This window comes from Astatotilapia calliptera, chromosome 12 (genome assembly GCF_900246225.1).
Source record: "Astatotilapia calliptera chromosome 12, fAstCal1.2, whole genome shotgun sequence".
Lineage (NCBI taxonomy): Eukaryota > Metazoa > Chordata > Actinopteri > Cichliformes > Cichlidae > Astatotilapia > Astatotilapia calliptera.
Genome location: NC_039313.1, coordinates 8,489,229 through 8,506,392, shown reverse-complemented (window position 1 = coordinate 8,506,392; position 17,164 = coordinate 8,489,229). Strand labels below are relative to the sequence as shown.

The 17,164-nt window shown below is 39.6% G+C and overlaps 3 protein-coding genes across 6 annotated transcripts in view; 2 read left to right on the top strand and 1 right to left on the bottom strand.

Annotated features, from left to right (window-relative positions):
• The first annotated feature begins 148 nt into the window (after positions 1 to 148).
• On the top strand, positions 149 to 1,304 carry mrpl41 (mitochondrial ribosomal protein L41). The gene is made up of 2 exons (XM_026188453.1): positions 149 to 245; positions 704 to 1,304. Exon 2 carries the CDS (start codon positions 719 to 721, stop codon positions 1,124 to 1,126), a length of 408 nt encoding a protein of 135 aa, XP_026044238.1. The 5' UTR covers positions 149 to 245; positions 704 to 718; the 3' UTR covers positions 1,127 to 1,304.
• Positions 1,305 to 2,194: 890 nt separating this feature from the next.
• Positions 2,195 to 9,762, bottom strand: dph7 (diphthamide biosynthesis 7). Its single transcript, XM_026188447.1, has 10 exons — positions 9,705 to 9,762; positions 9,224 to 9,391; positions 7,183 to 7,316; positions 7,025 to 7,112; positions 6,336 to 6,430; positions 6,079 to 6,236; positions 4,060 to 4,132; positions 3,909 to 3,974; positions 3,657 to 3,829; positions 2,195 to 2,869 (listed from the first exon to the last, which is right to left on the bottom strand). The coding sequence occupies exons 2-10, from the start codon at positions 9,353 to 9,355 to the stop codon at positions 2,469 to 2,471; spliced, it is 1,320 nt and encodes a 439-aa protein (XP_026044232.1). The 5' UTR covers positions 9,356 to 9,391; positions 9,705 to 9,762; the 3' UTR covers positions 2,195 to 2,468.
• A 574-nt stretch (positions 9,763 to 10,336) lies between these two features.
• Positions 10,337 to 17,164, top strand: part of LOC113034112 (endophilin-B2-like) — a 28,917-nt gene continuing 22,089 nt past the window's right edge. For 2 of the 4 annotated variants that reach the window (XM_026188450.1, XM_026188448.1), the window contains exons 1-4: positions 10,337 to 10,482; positions 11,057 to 11,198; positions 12,374 to 12,385; positions 17,018 to 17,146. In XM_026188450.1, the coding sequence (XP_026044235.1) occupies positions 10,420 to 10,482; positions 11,057 to 11,198; positions 12,374 to 12,385; positions 17,018 to 17,146 (346 nt within the window). In that variant the 5' untranslated portion in view covers positions 10,337 to 10,419. The remainder of the gene's footprint in view (positions 10,483 to 11,056; positions 11,199 to 12,373; positions 12,386 to 17,017; positions 17,147 to 17,164) is intronic. The other 2 variants (XM_026188451.1, XM_026188449.1) reach the window with 1 other exon arrangement.

Here is a 17,164-nt window from a genome sequence, read left to right as displayed (position 1 = left end):
TTTAGCTGTGTGGGTTGCATCCTTCGAAGCATGCAGCCCTTGAGCACACAGCTTTTATTTTGAAGGGCTGTTTCTCCACTCATGGGCTCTGCGTAGTTGTCTTAAATGACGTACCTCCAATCACTGGCAGCGAAACAAGCATCTCGTATTTTGATTGGTAGATGGTGCCTAATGTCGTCCAATCACCAAACAGTTTGTTAGATAGTGAAGCAGCTCGATAGCGTTGGGCTGACGGTGTGGTGAAGGTGAGTGAAGTCGAATATTTTATAGATATATAAATATGAATGTAACAATTTCTGAATCTGCAGTTCATCGAAAATTCAAATAATATCCAGAATTTTATCTGAAATTAATTATGAGCTCGAAAGCAGCATTACATTTAGCTATCATTTAAGTTGTTTGCTAGTTAGCAAGCTAACCAGTGAACAAGTTACAGAAATCAGCACTTAAGGTTTCTTACTAAACTGTAATGTAACGCATGTTGACCCTAATCCTAACCCAGAGTGCAGTCTGAACAGTAAAGCATCACTGTTACCTGACTACCAAGTGAAAAATGAAAGTAATTTTTGTGTATTGATCGTCAATATTCTAACAGGATTTTGTCCATCTTCCCTGCTAGTGTATTTGGCTATTTCATGAGGTGGTGTATACCCACTCTTTATTAAAATCAACGCTTTTGTTTTTACTCTCTTCTGTCCTGTAGGAAGGCTGTGCCAGCATGGGTGTGTTATCCACGCTGATGAGGGGGCTGGTGCGAGGTGCTGACAGGATGTCTGAGTTCACGAGCAAGCGTGGATCAAGGACTCATAATAAAGGCAGGGGCGCCAGGCCCGCTGGACGGAATCTCCCCAGCTCCAAGTTTCTAGCCATTCGGGCCATGATTCCGGAGTTTGTGGTGCCTCCTTTGGAGGGATTCAAACTCAGACCATATGTCTCATACCGTGCCCCGAAAGGAACAGAACCTCCACTCACAGCACAGAGTCTGTTCGATGAAGTTGTGGCTCCTCAGATCAAACAGGACTTGGAAGCAGGCACTTTCAGCAAAGACCAGCTAGTGAAGTATGGATTTGAGCCCACACAGGAGGGGAAGCTCTTCAAGCTCTATCCAAAGAATTATGTACGTTAATGATGGATTTCCAAAGACTCGCTGATTCACTGGGGACTGAAAGCTGCAGATCAACTGATGAGGGCCCCTTCTAGAAAATCAACTACTACATAAACTGTTCAGGAAAAAGGCCTTGTCTTACAGGTTTTGTTATTTGATGACCTGGAAAAATAAAACAAAAAGCATGATTAATACTGCACAACTGTCAGATATTCATTATAATGGTTTGAGCTCCTGTTTTTTTTAAGTTATGAGTCTTCACTGAGGGACTGGTGATCTTGTTCAAGGGTATATGCAGACTAGCTACATGTGACATATTTCAAAGTTAAACACAGTGGTAATTATTCAGTTACCACATAATAGTTTGCTTTATTTTTCAGGCCATTAAGTACCTAAAATTGCACTTACCTGTACTCTAATGTCCACTTGAGACCGGCTAAAAGTGAATCAATCCTCAGACTCATATTACAATAAACAACATTAAAAAGCATAATTATAGTCTGGTACAAATAGTTTTGTTCTGTAGGTAGGTTCATTATATCTCTACATTGAGACGAGTAACTTCTAAGGGTGGCCGCTTTAGTTCAGATGAAGGCAGCTGTAGCCGATTGCAGTGGGTTAGGGCTCACATGTGCTAACTGGAGTCACTAAACTGAACCGAACCTCTTGAACAGGTTTGTGCAGTATTATATTTGTGTTCTCACTTAATATAAAATTATTACTGATTGTCACATGTGGTGTGATCTTAACCTGAATATCACCAAAATTAAATCAACTTGATTTAAACCACCAAAATAATATCTTGAAAACTGGATGCTACACTGCTAAGTGCTAACAAACAGAATTCTCCCTTCAAGGGGAGAGTCACCTGACAAACAACATGGCCTGTTATAATTTTTATGGGTGCATTTCTGATATTTTGTCCTGCTCCTTAACATTAACAATTAGCTGCTATGTTTTTTGATTCAACTTTAGGGATGCAGCTTGCCAAGTGGGCATCTTGACCCTATTTTAGCCCCACAACAACCACCTCACACGACCCTGCAGCTGGTCTGGGCTAAAGAAGAAAAAAACCAAACAAAGAACATGTGTAGGTGAATGGTTGTATTGCGCTTGTAGCTACAGTACACACGAGTATGAGGATTATAAACTTCTTTTTTTTTTTTGCTTAAATACAAGTTTATATTAAAAAAAAAAAATCAGTGTCACTATGAAAATAGAGGGTCTTGCTAATTGCATATAATGTGATAAGTCATTCCAAAGTATAGGAATCTTCATGATAAAAACAGTGACTGGAATAACAGCATGACATGCTCTTGCTGTAGTCAGGCTATACATTTAGATTTCAATAGTGTCAACATTGCTATGACTCCTGTAAAGCCTGGTCTGGCATCCAGTCCCAGCGCCACACGTGGAGCATGTGGTCATAGAATGAGCAGCTGGCCAGCAGGCAGGACAGTGAGGGAGCATCCTCATCAGGGTTGAGGGTGGGAACTGGAGCAGGGGAGGTCTGAGGTGCTGCAATTCCCTCTGGGATGTATCGACCAGCATCGTCCTCCAGGGAAGTGTCAAAGCTGGCAGTGGGAGATTCATATTGAATCCTTAAGTGTCCTCGGTTCTCTGCAGGGCTTTCCTTTGGTTCTGTGGCAGGCGGGGAACAGGCAGTATGGTCCTCCAGGGACAGCCTGGACCAGTCTGCTCCATATGCCAAGGAACTGTGGAGGATGTATGAGGTTACAATGGGGCATGCTCCTGCACTGCCCTCTGTAAGTAAACAAACAGTAAGTTATTAAAACCCCCCACAGATTTCTCCTGGTAAAAACAACCATTTGTACAATATGTGAGGTCTACTGATGTTTCAGGTAGAGAAGGAAGCCTTTCACCATTCAAAGCTATTTACACTGCCAGCACCATTCACAGAATCTTTCCTATCAAACACAAACACCATTTTGGCGTGTTTGGCATCCATCTGTTTCAGACAGTTTTTTTTTTGTGTGTGTTACACACCCCTTGGCAAACATGGACATGTGTCCATGTTTGATTTGAGAAATTGAGGACACAGAGAATGTCATCAGGAAAGCATTTCGTGAGGCAACAGATTTATAGAGCAGTATGCTCATTTTCCCATACATTTTTATAGAGTCAGACTTCTTTTCACGACAAGGAGTGGCTCCCTGCTGGCCATTAGAAAGAATGCAGGTTTAAAATGCTACATGGTTTGCCTTTTCAGGCCTGGACTCTAGTCCATCGTTTTTAAAGAGCCTATAAAAAAAGCAAAAAGGTATATGCTCTGTTGCTTAATTTCTTCAAATTGTGCAGTATCTATAAATAGTAATGATGAGTTCATTAAGCTACCTTTCCGCTCTGAGAAGCTAAAAAGACGGCTAAGATCAATTATAATTAGACAATTGTCAAACAATTCTCATATTTAAGAAGCTGAAACTAGACCGGTCTCTGGAGTCCAAACCAGCTAAACTAGGCAAGAGCCCACGCAGGCTGTCAGTCCAATGGGAGAGACAGAATCACCACAAAGTGTGAGGTTCAAACACACCTAGAGCCTGCTGACAGTGAAGGATGTGGAAGTCATTATGCATGCAGGCTGCCAGCAGCAGGTGCTGATGGCTGGGATGCCACTTCAGTCTCCACACTCCACCACCCAATGGAGTCTCACTCAGGGGCTGCCGCATGTTTCGGCCATCCCACAGCAAAACCTGCTCATCGTAACTGTGGAAGGAGAAGTGCGTGAGAGGAGCAACAAGTATACAACTCTTACACAACAACAGCTCAACATCAGGATATTTACCTGCCTGTAGCCAGAATGTGCTCCCGATGAGGGTTGCTGTGAATACTGCACACACCCATCGAGTGCCTTTGAAAGAAAACAACATAAATTTGTGTCTGCACACTGTCAAAATGGAATATATACATGAAAACTGATACACTATCAACCTCACCTTTTACTTATGAAAGTGGGGCTGGAGGGACCGATCCTTAAATCCCAACCTTTCAGTTTACAGTCATCACCACCTGGTGAGAAAACAACACATGACACAGCACAGGAGAATATTTAGATGGCCGATTTAGAGGCAGCATCAATGTGAGCTCACAAACTACCCGTGTAAGGCACACAAATTGGTGGCACATATGTATGATTTAAAGTCATGATAAAAAAAATAAAGTACACCATATCTGAAATCTAAGGTTTTATATACAAGGACAAAAAATATCATCTGCTTCTTAGGAGAGGTTACAATAGGTAAGTACAACATCAGATAAACAACACATGGCATATTACACTGTGTCATTTATTTAACAATAAACCAAAATGCAGAAGGGATGTGTGAAAAACCAAGGACAATATGCTTCCACGGGAATTAATTGGCTGCTACTCAGGCTGTTAAATATCAGCAATCATCAGCCAGGAGCCGATAATCAAATACTGATTATCGGCTTGACAGTTTTCTGGTCCGGAGCACTCGTGTGTTAGCTCAAGGCCCAGCAGGAAAGCCGTAAACAATGAACTTAGAGGAGCAATTGTTGCTATTGATTAAACTTGGAAGGGTTATAAGGCCATTTCCAAACAATTTCAAATCCATCACTCTACAGTGAGAATAATTAGTCACAAGTGGAAAACACTGAAGACAAATACGAATCTTCCAAACAGTGGCGATCCCAGCAAATTGACCCCAAAGTCAGACTGTGCAATGCCGAGTGAAACTCCGAAAATCGCTACATTTCAGAATATGTAGGCTTCACTTAGCATGTTAAATGTTAAACTTCTTGACAGTACAATCAGACTGAACAACATTGTCTCATTTGAAAGGGCAAAGAAAACCAAAAACAAATACACACCGCAATATAGCTTAGGTTTATGAAGTTGCATCTGAGGAAACCACAACACTTCAGGAACAATGACCTTTGGACATACAAGACCAAATTGGAGAGATTTTGCTATAATGCACAGTGCCATATTTGGTGAAGACCAAACATTGCATAGTAGTACAAATACCATCTCATACTGAAGCAGCTTAATAGCATTTGGTCAAGGTGAAACACCAACTCATACCATCTGTCGTGGAGCTGTGGTGGTGGAGGGATGATGATTTGAGATTATTTTGCAGGCACAGAACCTGGGAACCTTGACCATGAACTCCTCTGTATACCAAAGAACACAGAGGAGTCAAACAGCTAAAACTCTGGACCAAATGCTGTCATACAACAGACGTTGCAATTGCGCAAAGAACCTCAACCCAAAGAAACCTGGACTTTAAGACAGCTGTACCCACAAACGTCAATAAACTGCAGTAAAGCTGTAAAGCAGAATGAGGGCAAGATGCATCCACAATAATGTCAGAGACTAATGAAGTCACACAGAAAATTATTACTTCAAGCTACAGTTGCTAAAATTGGTTCTACAATCTTCTGAATCATGAGGTGCACTTAAGGTTTTACTCACTGCTTCTGGATTTTGGCTTAGTTTCAAATACATAAATAATGGCATGTGTTGCTCATCTGAGGTAATAATTTTATCATATTAGAAGCTGAAAAGGATTCATATGTGAAACCTCAGAACTGAAATAGGATGTACTTACTTTATTTTTCACATGACAGTTGTATATCAGTTTTACTGACTGATTTCAGCAAATAAGATGCCACTCACCAATTATTAATTAAATCCTAATTAGTATTTAACCGTTATTTTGTTTGCAGAAAAAGATGGACTAAACAAAAAATGTTTTAGATCAAAGAATATTTTATTTTTAAATCACAGAGCCAATCCAAGTAAATACAAAACAGAGTTTTTAAAACAAAAAAAGCTATTCAAACCTACCTGCTATGATGGGTTTCCTGTTCTTACTGAAAAATACAGTTATTTGGATTTATGCAAATGATACGTAAGATTCTAGAATACGCTTTTCTTTGTTTGCAACAATTAACACATTAATTTTTAAGAGTGACAGGATATATGTTACCAGAGTACACAAGCTGTGTGTCCCAATAAGAGAAGGCAGAGATCCAGGCCTCAAAGTCATGGGCTTTCCACTGAGACAGTGTTGTTAAAGCACCTTCAGCCAGAGAGAGCACGCTGATGCAGCCTGCAGAGTCACTGCACACAATCCGCACGTCACTGCTGCTGACACGACAGGGTGAGGTATTAACATGAATGATATTTGCACAACATGTGACATTGGCTCTTTTATGGAGGTAGTAGCGTCTCCAATAAGCTGACCTGTCCAGTCTTCCAGTGGACCAGTCTAATGACAGAGCCAGCCGCTCTGCTCCAACCTCCAGACTACTGAGAGACTGCAGACTGTGGCTACCCTCCTACTGGATACACACATTCATGAGTGCACACCACAACATCAACACAAAACAACAAATGAATGCACAGTTAGAGGTGAGGCATAAAAACAGCAGCCTTCCTGTAGCCTGAATCTAAAATAGCTGCTGCGCTCATGCACTGCAGCTCAAGCTGTCTGTGGCCGTTACACGGCAATCAAGGCCTTAATGCGTATTTTAGTGTGCTAAACTTAGTAACTGTTAAATACAGGCAAAATTAATGAAACACCAAAATCATAAACTCGACTGATCTTGGGGCCAATAAATCAGCTGATATTAACCATAAATAATGCCATATCTACATTTATAAAAGTCAATAAATATGTAAAAAAATAAAGAAAAGTTATACTGTGATTGGACAGATTTTGCTGCCCCTTTCATGTTTCTGTCGTTAGATCAGGAAAGCCTCGGTTACTTTAGTGAGCTGACAACCAGTTTTGTGTAACTTTTTATCCTGACTACCAATGATGGGGTTAAGTGAATCCAGATAATGGAAAAATGTTCTGGGTATGCTGAGATGTCTTCATAATACAGGCCCCACATGCCACTGTCTAAATCTTTTGATGCCACATTTCTCACCTGACTGCGAGACAGTGTGTACAGCTGCAGCTCCCCGGTAGCTGTTGCCATCCCCAGCACTGCTCTGTCTGACACAGGCACGTGGCACCTATGAACACGCATAACAATGAATATGAGGGAAATAACCGAAGCTACACTGACCAAATCTGCTTTCTTACCATTTCAAATCTAAAATGGCTGCGGTGTCCATGCGCTGCAGCTCTGTGAGAGGGGGGCACATCGGTCCCTCGTGCCGAAATTCAAAAAGGTAGAGACGACCGATCCTGCTCGGGGTGGCATCTTCTTCCCCTCCCTGCAACATGAGAGCAGAGTGACACAGAGCAGACATCAAAGTGGGTCCTCATTAACTCCACTGGTTGCTTCATTCGGCTACCAAGTCTTTATTAATAAAATGTATGCAGCACTCTGGGGCAGCAGTGTAATTTTTTTTTAAGTTAGATGACATAAATGTAATCAAAAATGATTTCCAGGGAGAGTTTAAATTAGCTGCTGTGATCTGGGCCAGTGTGCCTGTATAACAAAGTTAAGTCCGTGTGCTGGTAATGCCATACGCCTATACAGCATTTGTAAGCAAACCGAGCGGCTTCTGAGTGAGTCTGCTTTAATTACCAGCTAGCACTAGAGCAAGAGGAGGAAACCAACTTTAAAAAAAAAAAAAAAGAGTTAGCAGGCAATAGAGGAATACCTTGCATTACAATCCTTCTCCTTACATACTAACTAATAAGGCCCTGTCATATTTAAATACGACCCCGCCCCTCACCTTTGGAACCAGTTCCCAGTTTGGATTCAGGAGACAGACACCCTCTGCTCTAAAAACTGAACATAAAACTTTCCGTTTTGATAAAGCATATCAGGTAGGGCTGGATCGGGGGGAGCTTCCTGTGATACTCTGAGGATTTCTTCTCAACTCACTTCTTTTCAACCCGCACACGTTTTATATGCCACTGCCACATGTCATTAAATTGTATCTTCTCTCTCCCACAGTCTGCCCTCATCTTTCCTTTTTCTCTTCTGCTTCCTTTCACAGCTGCCTCTCCCTGAGGCTGCTTCTGTCAGAGGTTTCTTCCTGTTAAAAAGGTTTTTTTCTTTGCCACCATCATATAGTGCTTACTTATAGGGGATTGTTCTAGGGGGTTTTCTCTCCAATACTGTAGGGTTTTTACCTAAATTGAATAGATGTGATGTCACATGAAAACTATGAAAAAGTTGTCTGACGTAATATGAAAGCGTTTTAATTTCTTAGAGAACATGCTTAAGGTAATTAGGAAAGACTGCAACAAACATTTTATTTAAGGGGAGCAAGGGCCAATCTATTAATACCGGATTTTTTTTAAAATATCAATATCTCCTAGTTTGGAGTAAGGTTTACTGTTAGCATGTACTAACCCTTTATTCTGCTCATATTTATCTTATACTGGACCATGGTGCAGTTTAGCCCTAGTCTGAAATAAGTTCCTTAACGCCTCTGCCTTTAAAACCATCCTGTTTTTAAGCTTACTTTCACACAATTCTTCTGCACTCACAGTCAGAGCTATAGCTTACAGAGCCATGACTGGAAAAAGAAAACTGACTCAAACCAAGTCCCAGTCTGAAGACTAGGATTACTTGTACATACACTGACCTCATTATTTAAAATGTTGTCCATGTTTAATATGAGAACCAAATACTGGAACTGTATACATATACAAAAAATGTAAAGATTTTAGGTCCATGTAAGTGAACAACTGGAACTTCTGCCCAGACACTGGGTAAATCTATAACCCCACCATTTAAAAAATAAATAAATCACAGCCCACATTAATATCTATTCCTGACTTGACTTAAATGGTAAAATATACTAACTACTAATGATTCAAAGTAAAACACTGAAGCTTTATATATTATACTTGTCAGCTGACATCAATTGTACAAGCCATCACTTTTTTTTTTGTTTTTTTAACAAACCAATTAACATAGTGGTCAGAGTTCTCTGGCTTCTTTACTTATTACTAATCTGGTCTAAATGCTTACAGCCAGCGCTGGAGATAAGCATTTTAGCCACAAACCTCTTTTAGCAATCCAATCCGGTGATCCAAACACCGCCAAAACAGGTGGACAATGTACACGGGACCAAATTCTCATAATTTTAAGCGAAGGAAGGGTATAAAGACATTTGTATACAATTCTATTCCCATGACAGGTAATGGGATGTAATCTCACCCCTTTCTGTAGCTGATACGTGCCGCAGGCCAGGATGCTGTGGTTGGGTGAAACAGGACACCACTCCACCGCGTCAGCGCTCAACTCCGTGTCGAACACCTGTAGACTGCGGGTCTTCGACTTCCAAGCCATGAATACCTGATGTGCATACCGTTATCCCACGGGTTGCTACAAATTCCAAAATATATCCTGTTACGACTCAGTTGTTAAAAGACAGTAAACTAGTGCACGACATCTTAAGCATTTTTAGTTAAATTTAATTAACGTAACAAAATGTTTTGGTCGCTAGCTAGCAAGCTATGAATAACTGGCTGCAGCCTCACAAGAGCCAAAATGTCACCAGTCAGAGATTTATAGCATATTCGTATACCGTATTCCTAACGTTCATATACACATTCTTTGTATATGAACATTTAAAGTAACTTTTAGTTTAGTTTAATGCCGAATAACCGCAGAGAAACACGTAACAAACAAAACTCACATGTGTGCCAGCCCTGAGACTCGACGCTTTTAGCGTCCTTACGTCATCTCTGAGCGTCACGGTGTATTTAGGTGCCAAAGTGGGGAATTGCTATTTAAGAACAAAAGATAGTTTATTTATCCTGTATTTGGATACATTCTTTTGTTAAAGGAGTTCAATCAATAATAAAGGTATTGTAAAGAGTTAATTTTTTTTTTAAAGTATAAGACAGAGTTATTTCATGTGGTATGAAAACTGTATATGTCCTTTACACCAAAATGTGGAACAGAGGCAAGTAAATTAATGCCAGAGTCAGAGGAATGCAGACACATGCCGAGGCATTTTTCTTTCTTAATTTTGTTGTGAGGTTTTAGCCTTCGTTTAGAAGACTGTTGGTTCAGCGTCATTTTTGCGGCATTGTCAACAATAAAAATGGCGACATCTGCTGGTATGAAAGCTTATACCACCGGCTATGTTCAATTTCTATATCGCAGTCGTACTGAAATTTAAGATCTGATTACGATCAGATTTCAAGTTACTGTTGCTGTCTTGCCATGTTGTATTGTTGTTAAATTATAAAAATATCATACTGCTATAATTTAATGCTTTTCCTATTTCCGTAAAATGATGCGTCTGACGTAAGGTAAGGTCACGTGACTTTGGCGTGTGCCACAACATCTAGTGGATAGTGTTAAGAGAGCTCTCCCTCGAGTGTTTTAAATCATAAATAAACGAAATGGATTTCAGCGTGAAGAAATTAGCCTCGGGTGCTGGACTGTTTTTGACACGGGCTGTCCAGGTAATAAAGCGCTCGTGAGTGCCGCGAGCGGAAAAGTGTTGTGGCTTTTGCTGTCGCATCCTTTCACTTTGGCAGTCAGTTGTTACTAGCGTTAATAACAATTTGGTACAGTCGTATATGACTTTGCGGTATATCGCTTTGTCTAACGTGACGCTGCATATCAGCATCTAAAGCAGGTGAAATTGATAAGATATTCAGCTGTGCCTTGCTCGTAGTTTGGGCCAGCGGCGCAGTTCAACATAGGACTGACTAAGTGCTATCTCTGGCAAGCTAGCGTAGCTAATATTAATTATTTCTCAAGTTAAAAGAGGCACAAATATAGTACAAATATAAACGGGTTTTTTTCCCATTTGGATTAAGGGTGACAGGGAAGTGACAACGATTAAGCACGAGCAGATCATTAACCGGACTCCTTCGTGACGTCACTTTTCTTAATATTACTGCTTTGTTTTATTTTTTTATTCGCATGTATGTGTGTAAAAACTGATTCCATCTCAGAGCAGACAGACGCAGATGTGTTCGAGTACCGTCGTTCACCTGTGAGATGTGTGTTGTTTGCGCTATGACGCCTCAGTTCACAGAGGAGAAGTTGGGCCAAGCAGAGAAGACCGAGTTGGACGCTCAGTTTGAGAACCTGATCAGCCGGGCAGACTGCACCAAACACTGGACCGAGAAAATCTACAGACAGACTGAGGTCCTGCTACAGCCCAACCCAAGTATGACATCAACATAGAAGTCTCGTTATTATAGGTATTATAGGTGGAAAGAATAATCAATAATCATATTACTTACTAAAGAAATTTAATTATACACTCACTGTCAATTTTATTAGGCACACATACTCCTTTTAAAGCAGTTAAACATGACAAATCTTGTCAATAATAATAATAATAATATACGTATATGTAAGGAACCATATTAATTGATGTGTTATGTAAAGCATGGTGGCACAGTGGTTAGCACTGCTGCTTCACAGTGAGATGGTAGATTTGACCCCCACCCAGCTCGGGCCTTTCTGTATGGAGTTTGCATTGGTGATTCTAAATTGTCTATATGTGTGAATATGAATGTGAATGGTTCTATAAGTGTTGTTGGCCCTGTGACAGACTAGCAACCTGTCCAGGGTGTACCTCGCCTCCCATCCTGTAACAGCGGGGTATCTCGACCCCCCCATCTCTAGTGTTGTTAACGGAGGCACCCAAAGCCACCCAAAAGGTACTTGCAGTGTGTCAAATGCACTGTAAGTAATGTTTATTTATATAGCACTTTTCAAGTTGGTGCCACTCACCAGAACAAAGTCATGTGTTTCTGCATGTGAATTTTAATGTGTAGACATTAAATGAGTGCCCACATTGGGATGGCTTTCTGCTTGGAAGTGTTAGCTGCCTGATAATATTGATGAATTGCACTTATCTAGCAAAACAGTATGTGATATAGATTACATCAGTTTAGACATCCAAACTCCCAAGACTGGTTTGACTGAGAAATGTCTAGCTTCATGTTAATTAATGTTAAGAAATAACCAACACCAGGTTTTATACAGTGTACCTAACTTACAACTAACTAGCTAGCCTTACCTTGCTAACTTGATTTATGTCCTCTGAGAGCATATATTGCTTGGGAGAACAATGTTTTGTGGATGCTTTTTGACCATGCATGAATGTGCTTTAAGCGGATTGTGTTATAATGTTCATATTGCCATATTTAGTAAGTATTTCATAAGAACAATAGCCCACCCCAGGCTAGTGGTATGCTATGATTATATTAAACGTAAGGGGACTGTCTAAGCCAAGAATCTTAACTGTGATCTAATTACAACATCCTGAGCTATTGATTAAATATATGAAAACAGGGGCTCTAACTTGTCACTGTTTTATTCTGCATGCCACAGTTGATCATACTGGTGAGTATTTCGCCTGCCTACTCTAGTGACCTGCTTTAGAAACCTATCATGTCTCTGAATTATTAGTAGAAAACGAATAATTCCTTAACAGTGTGAAACACAACTTTTAAATACAAAATTTGAGGCATTTATGAGATTTGTATTGATCACTAGGTTTTACAGATTGTATTCAATTATATTGAGCCATCCACTGGATGTAGATGTATGTATGTATGTACCCTAACAAGAATTAATGTATCACAAACCATCAAAACCCTGTTAGAGGCAGAGAGATAAATGCTAAAAGTATTTCTTCTGTTAAATTAGTTCTCTAATAGAACAGTTTGTACTTCAGACAGAACATCACATCTGTGATGAGAATGATAATGACTTTAAGCTCTTAAGAGAGAATGACAAAAGAAACTCCACAGAAGATGACACTGGCGGTTGAGAGCTAGTGGAGATAATGCTAAATTTAGAGATGGCAGGGACATTTTAGATTTTAGAAAACATTTGGCTACCCTTTTTCACTGACACCCAGTTCTCCCTCATAGTAGCTATCCATACACTGGACTCCTCTAGTAACTTTTTAGCAGTTTACAATTACCTTCATTTCTACAGCTTATTTTACATTCTTTCATAGTGTGTAGTGGTGTGTGTATTTAAGGAAGATGTAAAGTCAAATTTGTGTACATACATTACCAGTCAAAAGTTTGGACACACCTTCTCATTTAATGTTTTTCTTTATTTTCATGACTACGTACATTGTAGATTCTCACTCAAGGCATCAAAACTATGAGTGAACCCATATGGAATTATCTGGGAATGCTTTGCACACTCTTGGCATTCTGTCGACGATCTTCATGTGGTAGTCACCTGAAATGGTTTTCCAACAGACCTAAACAAATCTCTTCTGCTTGCTACTTTTCCTTAGTAGTGGTTTCTTAGCAGCTATTTGACCATAAAGATTGATTCACACAGTCTCCTCTGAACAGTCGACGTAGAGATGTATCTGCTGCTGGAGCTCTGTGTGGCATTTATCTGGACTCTGATCTGAGGTGCTGTTAAGTTGTGATTTCTGAGGCTGGTGACTCAGATGTACTTATCCTCCGCAGCAGAGGTGACTGTTGGTCGTCCTTTCCTGGGGCGTTCCTCATATGAACCAGTTTCATCTGAGTTTCCGATGGTTTTTGTGACTGCACTTGGGCACACGTTTAAAGTTTTAGCAATTTTCCAGACTGACTGACCTTCAGTTCTTAAAGTAATGATGGACTGTCATTTCTCTTTAATTGCTGATTGGTTATTGCCATAGTATGAATTCTAACAGTTGTCAAATAGGGCTGTACCAGCCTGACTTCTGCACAACATAAACTGATGGTCCCAACCCCACAAAGAGGGCAAGAAATTCCACAACTGAACCCTGACTAGGCACAAATGTGAAGTGAAAACCATTTAAGGTGACTACATGATGAAGCTCCTTGAGAGAAGGCAAAGGGTTTGCAGCACTGTCAACAAAGCAAAGGGTGGTTATGTTCAGAAATCTAAAATATAAGACATATTTAGAGTTAATTATCCGTATCTGTATTCTTTTTTTGCTACGTAATTCCATATATCGTGCTTCATATATTTACTGTCTTCAGTATGTATCTACAATGTAGAAAGTAGTAAAAATAAAGAAAAACCATCCTTCAACAGTTCAAACTGTTGACTGATGGTTCAGATAGACGTTTTCTTTATTTGATTTACAGTTTTCCACAAGTAATAAAAAATACACGAAAAAAACTGAGCTAATAAGCAATGTGCTATTCAAGAAAGCTATGATCACTAACAAATGAATGAAAAAACCCACACACAACATCAATAGGAGCAAGCTACAATTTTTTTGGTCATGTTTTTCTCTCTGAGAGCTTCAGTACTTTTTCTTATTTGTACTTGTGGAAAACATGTTTACTTTAGGTATGGCCAAGTCATCCACTGGGCTTTATTTTTCCATAATATTCTATGTAACATTAGACTTTTAATAATTGTTACTGTTAATTCAAACACTGTATTTTCAGTATTTGAATTGAATTTGTTCTAAAACTGCGATTCATTTAATTTATGTTTCTGTTTGAAGCAAGCCAAAGGAGCCAGAACACACATTTGGTCCCTGCTGTGCGTAGATCACAACCTGCTGTTCTGACTTTTAATTCAATTTAATTCAAGTCACTTTTATTCACATATTCACCAATTTACAAGAGTCGCCTCAGTTTACTTTAGATACCTGGCTTCGGGAGGATCAGAAATACGCTGCGAATGGTTGGGTTTAAGGGGAACAAAGAGAGACAGGACAAAAGACAAACTATAGAAGTTACGAAGAGCTGAATAACTCTTCGTCTGAAGTTAGTTTGAAGCCTTAAACTTAAGTAGTGAGCGTGCTAAGTCCAAACTGGTAGCTAGTTCAATAGTAGAGCGGCCCGGGGGACTACAGTGGGACTTCAAGCTTTCAATTAGAAAGTATCTAGTGCCGTTAACTCTTTGTTAATGTTATGGTGACGTGCTAGTGTAAGTGATGCACTGCTAATGCTGCTAATGTTTTTTTCAGGTGTACATGCTATAGTGCAACAGTAGACTTTGACTCACTTGTAAATGTTGTGCTTCATGTAGCAAACCAAAGAGGAAATGACAAATGAAGACGAATGGCTTTTTAAGTTCTGTATTTATGTCAAAAGAATGAGTCAGCATTCAGTAGTGTGCAAAACAGTTGAGCCAACCCTACTTTATTTCTATTTTGCTAGAAAAATGGGGAACGTGTATCACAGTTTATTATAACATATGCAAACATGTATGGAGTTACAGTATATAAGGCAAAAACAAAGCTTGAAACTCAGTATTTGGCATGACCACCTTAATTCTACAACACAACCTAAACTGCTTAGCCAAACCTTTCCCATCCTTTTTGACAAGATTCCCAACACCCCAGGATGCAATGCAGTTCCTTAAAAACCAAAATGGCACACTCTGAGAATGATAAGTTATGAGGATGGGACTGAAAATGAGTGAAAAAGCAGTGAATTTCTAAAGAAAAACTCTAAAATACCCAGAGAAAAGCTGGAAAAAAGCCAATAAAAAACCAATAAAAGTGTTCTAAATCACTCAGTCACTAGTTTCAGGTCTAACTGAATAAAACAAATTATTTGAGTGAAAAAGGAGGATAAAGCCGGTTTTGCTTTGCCGTGTCATTCACAAGCCACCTGGTTTTTCAGTCGGATCCAGATTGTTTGATTCCAAAGCACCATAATGGTGAGGGCTAAAGTCCTCAGCTTGAGGCTTCATAGCGAGACCTCACTTTCTAATGGGTGATGCTGCTATGTCCTACTGCTATGTCCATCTTTTATATTTAGTTTGTGTGCACAACAGTCTGTTGGTAAAGGTTGTTAGTTTCTCTTTGGCTTTGGTTATGTAGAGCTGAGCAGCAGAATTTTAGTTTGTATGAAATGGCTGTGTGCAGGAGTTTATGAGAATCAGTGACTCAAACATATCATCGTACTGTAAGAAGAAAACAACATTTTGCTTTGGGTCATCACAGTGTCTGAGCTTTTGTACATTAATTCAGCAGTTTGGCTCCATATTTAGAGTTTCAAGCATAATAGACTACATTCAGGTAATTAAAGGCTTACATGACGTAAAATGTTTGTTCTGAGGAGCTTCTGATGTTGGGCTTGTGTCAAACAATTTCATTCTACACTATAAGGCTGCAGTAAGTGGGTTTTATGTACTGACTACATTGCGGTGGACAAAATAACAGAAAACTTAGAATTCATTGTCAATTCAATGACCCTTATCTGGTATGTTTTGGAGGTTATTTTGTTTTTTTTACCATAGTGAAAATGTGAGTAGCATCCATTCAACCTTTTCCTGTTGCAAAGTATTCATTCTATTTTGTCTCCCTGCGTTTTCCATGTGTTTCTTTTCATTTACAGTTGCTGCAGCCAGACATAGAAACATCTCATATAGAAATTAAATGAAATTAAATGAAGACTACACCCAGAAATGCTTTGTATTGTCTTGCCACACTGTGTCTGCAGTGCCTCATAGGGGAAACTTTCCCTGCATGCCAAGTGATGCACATTTGCACCAAAGTTTGAAGGGTTTTTCCTTCACCTATGCACCACCTCGCTACCAGATTCCATGATATTCAGAGATGTAGTTTCGCATGATTTTGAACAACAGCAGCACTTGCTTTGACAAACGAAATTAATTTTATATATATGGCTGAATACATCTTATTTAAGTACTGTTCTAAAATGAAATTATCACTATTATCACTATTATCACTCTTTGCATTTCATGCAACTTTGAAATTTTACCCTACTATGTTTCAAATAGAATTTGTTTTTAGCCACAAGGAGGCTGAGAAGTGTCAAAATGGATATTTACCAATGAGGTTACAGGTTATTAAACAGTAATAGTGGTAGCTGTTTATTTTGCTGAAAGCTGTCCACCCTGTAATTCGGTCTGTCTGTTGTGCTGAGCAGTCTGAAGGGTTTGACCACACAGGGTCATTATTTCTGAATATAGTTTTCATTTAATCAGCATGTGGGTAAGAATTTCAACTGGTTCTTTATTTCTCAGTTGTGCCATGAATAAACTCTTCTTTATTTTTCACTGCAGGTGCCAGAATCGAGGAGTTTCTTTTTGAAAAACTGGACTGGAAGGTGCCGTCCAGGGTTACTAATGCAGAGCTGCTGGGTCAGTATATGCAGGATGCAGCAAAAGAGTTTGATCTTGGAATGCCATATGGTGAGTATAAAAACTCCC

Bases quoted from the DNA above. Each gene is read 5' to 3' on its own strand.
- dph7 (XM_026188447.1), bottom strand. From the start codon at position 9,355: ATGGCTTGGAAGTCGAAGACCCGCAGTCTACAGGTGTTCGACACGGAG. The intron at 7,113-7,182 runs GTAAGAAAGCAG...GCGTGTTCATAG, and splicing joins GCCATTTTAGATTTGAAATG to GTGCCACGTGCCTGTGTCAG. The intron at 4,133-6,078 runs GTAACATATATC...TTTTCTCACCAG, and splicing joins CACACAGCTTGTGTACTCTG to GTGGTGATGACTGTAAACTG.
- mrpl41 (XM_026188453.1), top strand. From the start codon at position 719: ATGGGTGTGTTATCCACGCTGATGAGGGGGCTGGTGCGAGGTGCTGAC.